The sequence below is a fragment of the Condylura cristata genome, unplaced genomic scaffold (assembly GCF_000260355.1).
Source record: "Condylura cristata isolate star-nosed mole 26May11 unplaced genomic scaffold, ConCri1.0 scaffold00001, whole genome shotgun sequence".
NCBI lineage: Eukaryota > Metazoa > Chordata > Mammalia > Eulipotyphla > Talpidae > Condylura > Condylura cristata.
Genome location: NW_004567102.1, coordinates 35,869,760 through 35,875,759, shown reverse-complemented (window position 1 = coordinate 35,875,759; position 6,000 = coordinate 35,869,760). Strand labels below are relative to the sequence as shown.

At 29.6% G+C, this 6,000-nt stretch overlaps 1 protein-coding gene across 1 annotated transcript in view; it reads left to right on the top strand.

The window, feature by feature from the left end:
- Positions 1-6,000, top strand: part of SNX14 (sorting nexin 14) — a 66,142-nt gene that overhangs the window by 40,721 nt on the left and 19,421 nt on the right. The window contains exons 13-17 of the mRNA XM_004674060.2: positions 770-925; positions 1,230-1,354; positions 1,830-1,888; positions 3,372-3,398; positions 5,242-5,374. Coding sequence (XP_004674117.1) covers positions 770-925; positions 1,230-1,354; positions 1,830-1,888; positions 3,372-3,398; positions 5,242-5,374 — 500 coding nt within the window. The remainder of the gene's footprint in view (positions 1-769; positions 926-1,229; positions 1,355-1,829; positions 1,889-3,371; positions 3,399-5,241; positions 5,375-6,000) is intronic.

Genomic DNA, 6,000 nt, shown 5'->3' with positions numbered 1-6,000 from the left:
TGTGTTGTCTCAGTTTATATCCAGGGCTTTGTCAGGGCTGCTGGGACAAAGGTCAGCAACAGGTCTGTGGCTATCCTCAGGTCTCTGGTTCTGAGCTGCAGCCTTTTTCAGATTAATGTTTTTTAATGCAACTAATTTCTTTTTTTTTTAAGTACAACTTTTTAAAAATTGAGATATAAGTTATTTGGTGACATGTACAGTTTGATAAGTTTTGACAAATGTGTCTATCCTTTGTCTCAGAAAGGAAACCTCTGGGTTCCTTTCCAAATGATCATCCCTGCTTCCACTAATGCCAAAATGATAACCGGTCTTACTTCTCTAAATGCAGATTAGTTTTACTATACATTTTCCGTATGTAAATTGAATCATACAGTATATATTCCTTTGTGCCTACCTTCATTCATTCAATATAATGCTTTTTTTGTAAATCAGATTCCAAAATCAAAGATCCCTTGGTATAAATTAACTTAATATGTTCTCTAAAAAAATTTTAGCAATGTGTCTACTGTTTCAAATTTTAGAATATTTGTATTCTATGCAAATATTTATATATTTTTTATTGGTATGTAAAGTATGTGGTTGAGTTTTTTGATTTGAAGTGATTTTACTTCCAATTAAATCTTTTAAGGATGCTTAAAATGAGAAGTAGTTTTTTAAAAAAATAATTATTGCTTTTAATTTTGATTACAGTTAGACTGAGCACAGGAAGTTCTCATGAATAGTTTTATATTAAAGTAATTAATTTTTTCTTATTTTCATGACTTACCAGAGGAATTCAATGATAGAATTTTACGACCTGAGTTATCAAATGATGAAATGATGTCTCTTCATGAGGAGTTGCAGAAGATTTATAAAACATATTGTTTGGATGAAAGTATTGACAAAATTCGATTTGATCCCTTCATTGTAGAAGAGATTAAAAAAAGTAAGTCAAATATCAAAGTAAGTGCTTAGATCTTTCAGAAATTTCAGTTGTATCCCTTATTTGTCATCGCAACAGCTGTTTTGAGATCTACAGGCAGCCACTATTGTTTTATTAAGTAGATGAATGTTTTAATGTATTACTCATCCTCTGTATTTTGCTGTACTTACAGTGGGGTTTCAGCAAAACATAATTATAGGATTAATTGTAGGATTTAGGATTGCTCTTTCATTGCCATGAATTTTAAAATAATACATAATGTATTTATGCTGTTCATAAGTTTCTACAATGTCATTTTTTGAAATAGTTGCTGAAGGACCTTATATAGATGTTGTGAAACTTCAAACTATGAGATGTCTTTTTGAAGCATACGAGCATGTACTTTCTCTTTTGGAGAATGTATTTACTCCTATGTTCTGCCATAGTGATGAGGTATGTCAAAATACTAATTTTGTTTGCAGATTTTCCTTTAAAATTTAATAGTGACCTTGCTGTTGTTTGGTAAATGATTCAAATGATTCAGAAAGATAGAACCTGAATTAAGAAAGTGAATATTTATTTTTTGCTAAATAATTTAAGATTAAAAGTTAATTTTAAAACCAAAACCACATTTGTGTATATGTGGTGGTTACATTGTGACCAAATTGGTTACCTGGTTTGTCATATGCTTGAGTGGTTTTGTAGTACTGATACAAAACCCCCATATATTTCTGTATATTCCTTATTTACAGAGCAGTGGGAATTTTACTTCAACATCTCAATTTGTAATATTTTAATCCTTACTTTACTTGACTTTGGTTTTATTTGCTGAATTTAAATAATATTTTCTTTAAGCTGAAAAGAGCTATAAGGTAGAGTAGCATATTTCATAAAATTTTAGTTTAATAAATCATAATTATTTTTGAAGTATTTCAGACAACTTTTAAGAGGTGCAGAATCACCAACACGCAATTCAAAATTCAACAGGTAGGTGTATTCAATCACGTATATGTTTTGTTTTTGTATTTGGTGCTTATCATTCTGTGCTGGCATCATTGTCTAATTATTTGTGATTTTTCTCTGAGTTTGTGGGTCATTGCCACATTAATAAACAAGATATTTTACTTAATTGTAGAACTGTACTACATATAATAACCTAAAAACATCTAATGTTCATATAGAAAAGTTAACAAGATAAAGGCCATTGTCTTACTAATTTCATGATTAATGCGTATTAGTGCTTGATCACTTCTTTATTGGAGACTAAAGACTGCATGCATAAATGATATTCCCAAATAACCCATTTTAGACAACAGTTTTTATTTTTTGAGTTTTTAACCCCCAGAAACTACTCATTCTAGTGTTTAATGGTTACAAAAGTAGAGAACTTTCCTCCCTTTCACTTCCAACCCTGGAAACATAGGTGTGGAATTAAATGACCTAAAGAAAGAAATAGAAGTAGAATATTGTGCTTAATAAAGCTCCTCCTGTATAGAACCCTTCTAAAGGAAGCAGTTCTTTGATCTTTTAAGTCTGCTGACTAGCTAAAGTCAGGGTCATAATTTCTTTGCTGCTTTGAGAACAACTTGCTATCTTCAACATATTAAAGTATGATTTTGCTGACTTTAAAATATATAATATACAGAAAGAAAATATGCATTCTTCTTATTCTGTGTTGTAGTTATGGTCTTTTTGAAGTGTTTTTTTTTTTCCCTGTATTTTGACCTGACTTTAAAGTAGCTTTCAATCTTGTAAGCATTTTCGCTTCAGTAATAATTCATGACCATTTAACTATATAGAATAGAATAAGATTCTTTACATCCTTTCACTGAAAATTTAGAGTACTTTTGTTGATTTGCTGCTAGACGATTTACAAAATATGAATTTTTTATAGATTTGTCTACATTTTAAAAGTATTGAAATTTTATTTGCATTTTAAAAGTAGGCTTTTAATGTATCTTAATGTTCTGTTTCATTGCATACTCAAAGCATAATTTAAAAAATATTTTGATATCATTTAACTTAAATCGTACTTTAAAAAATATTCTTAGCTTAAGTCATACTTCTAAAAAATATTCAAAGTAAAAATGTGTAAAGCATGTATGTTGGAAAATATAAGTTTTTTTTGTGCCAAGGTTTATTAGGTGACTTAATTTCTACATACTTTTCACTATATCAAACAGTGTATGCCTAAATGAAGGCAAAGAATTGCAGTTATTTCCCGATATACTGAGTTTTTCAGAACTTTACAAAATGACCTAGAATTTGTACTACAAAATCTCAAACCAGTTAGCCATTGTTTTCCTCTTACCTTTACTTGTTATTCATAAAAATTTCTTCCCTTTGCAAAGATAAATGCTATTTGTGTAACCTTTAAAATTTTGGAATTCTGTTTTGTGTTCTAAAGTGTTTAATTCTGGGCTTTCTCTCTCTCCCTTTCTTATACAATTTCATATATCTGTTATTGCAGAGGTAGCCTAAGTTTGGATGATTTTCGGTAAGTCTTAAAAGAGCATGTGATTCTTCTCAGCATTCATGTTTATACCTAGAAAGTACACCCAACACTAAATACAACTGAAAGGGGAAAAAAACAAAACACTGTGCTTTTATATTCGCTATTAAGGATATTTTAAAAAATTAACTTCCATTTTCATTTTAGATATCTTGTTTTGGAAATGATTTCACAAAATTAAAATGTCAGTACAAAGTGAAAATGAAAATGTCAGTGTTTGATTTTTTAAGGTTATTGACTCTTGTTATGACTTTGCTAAATTAACTCAAAATTATTTGTGTTTAAAGGCCTGTTTAAGAAGTATGATATTTTATATCTTTGGACATAATTGTTAGATATTTTTAAAAGCTTAATTGTTTTGTAATCTTTATAGATTCTCAAAATTAAGATAATCTTTCTAGAGACTTCAATAATATTTTCTCAGTATTTTCATACTGATTTTAGAAACATTCTATCAGAGTTGTATTTATAATTCTCGACTTTTAAGAAACACTAACTGCATACTTATCTAAATAAAATAATAATCTAGTTCAGATTTTCTTTCTACTCTTAACTAATTATTATTAGACTTTTCCCAGTTTTAATGAATGTGATTTGCTCTTCAGATGTGTAAAATACTAATACATGTGTCACTGTATACCTAGTATATTTGAAACATTTTACTTTTATTTCTGTAATTGTTACATTATTTCAATGAATAACTTAAATTTTGCTTGTCGAATAATAGCTATTATTAAATTAAGCTTTCAAAACAAATTAAAAACAGTTATTTTTATTTGGGTGTCCATTATAAGAACATTATTACATAGCAAGCATGAGTTTTAAATTGGATATGTTACAGTCTTTTGCTGAAAATGGGATAGTAAAATATAATAGGGTAAAATTTTGTTATTGCTTTTTTGAATTTTTTTGTGTTGTTTTCCAGATATTTCTGTTTTTAGAAATTTACTTTTGAAAAAAATTGTAATCCGTGTTTAATATATGGCAGAGCAGGCTGCTTCTGAATTTTGAGTGCTACATTTGCTTTTATCTTTATACTCATTGCTAACCCTTCCTTTGGTATTTTTATTTTTTCTTTTCTTTTTTTCCCCACCATTATCCCTTATACTCTTATGACCCTCCCTCCCTTCTGCCTTCCTCTTAAGGTCTGAAATATTACTCAGCCTAGTTTTTAAAAGTGTTCTGCTTTGTTGAATCATCTGCTATGTAAATGTCCAATATGTGACTTTGTCATGTGGACTTGCTTTACTACACACAATTGGCATAAACTCCTCTTTTTAAAAAGTACATTTAAGTTATATTTTATACTTTGTGTCTCTTTTGAGTATGATATTGTAAAGTTGAATTTTGCATAAACGTAAGTCATAAAGGTCAGAATTTTTTTGTTGTCCTTAAAGTGAATTCCGGGGAGTTTAATATTTTCTTCTTTAACACTATTTATTTTAGCAATGCAGTTCTAGTTGGATATTTGGTACTGAACACTAGTCTTAAATATTTTCTGTTATGTATGGCATCCTCCACTAGGGGGCTCTCATCTTCTGAATATTTTAGTTTAATGTTTTAAAGTTAGAAAAAGCTTCAAATGTGTATTAATAGATATTGTCCAATTTGTTCATACCTTTGAGCTTTAATTGGTCTGTTATTTTTAATTGTTCTGTCATCTCCCCTGGGGTGTTGAGACTTAACCTATGACTGAGAACTCCAGAAAGTTACGTTAACTGTATCTTTAATTTACCCTTTCACAACCCTTTTTTCTTTATTATTAACAGGAAGCTAGACTCTCATGATACTTTGTTGTGTAATTGATATGTTTTTACTTAATGTTTAGGAGCACACAGAAAAGAGGAGAATCATTTGGAATCAGCAGAATAGGTAGCAAAATTAAAGGAGTATTCAAGAGCACTACAATGGAGGGAGCTATGTTGCCTAATTATGGTTTAACTGAAGGTGAAGATGACTTTGTAAGTAAAAATTCTTAAAATGTATAACCCTGAACTTACTGTGGCATAAAAAAATTGGATATGCTCACTTATTATTTTCCCATTCCATCTTATTTTAGACTTCCTTTATTTCTCTCTATTTTCATTAGTTATTATCATTTTATCATGGTACCTACATAATTTTTCAAATCCTTGAGAATTAGTCATTTCTTATAAGGAAGATTGGTTTCTGTTAAATTGAGATACTTCTAGTAGTCAAGCAGTTTGCCACCTTTTGGTTAGGCTTTTATTTCATAACATCAAGATGCTAAGGACCCAGGCACAAGGATTTTTTTAATAGATGCCCTAACCTCTTAGCCACTGAAATTGTGATCTGTGGATTTCCAGCATTACATGGGATCTTGTTATAAATACAGAAAGTTCTACAGTTGGTTTATATGCACATGACACCTACCATGCTATTATATTTCTCTATAACTTTGCATGTGCTGTGATGTTTGAAATGGCCTCCATTCAATTTCCTAGAAAATTCTTAATTTCACAGTTCAGCTGCTCTTCATAAAATCTACCTGAATCTCTAAGTAGAACTAAGCATTCCCTTCTTTGTGCCCCTCTTAGGACAAAGCAAAGTACCATATAGTGTTTGG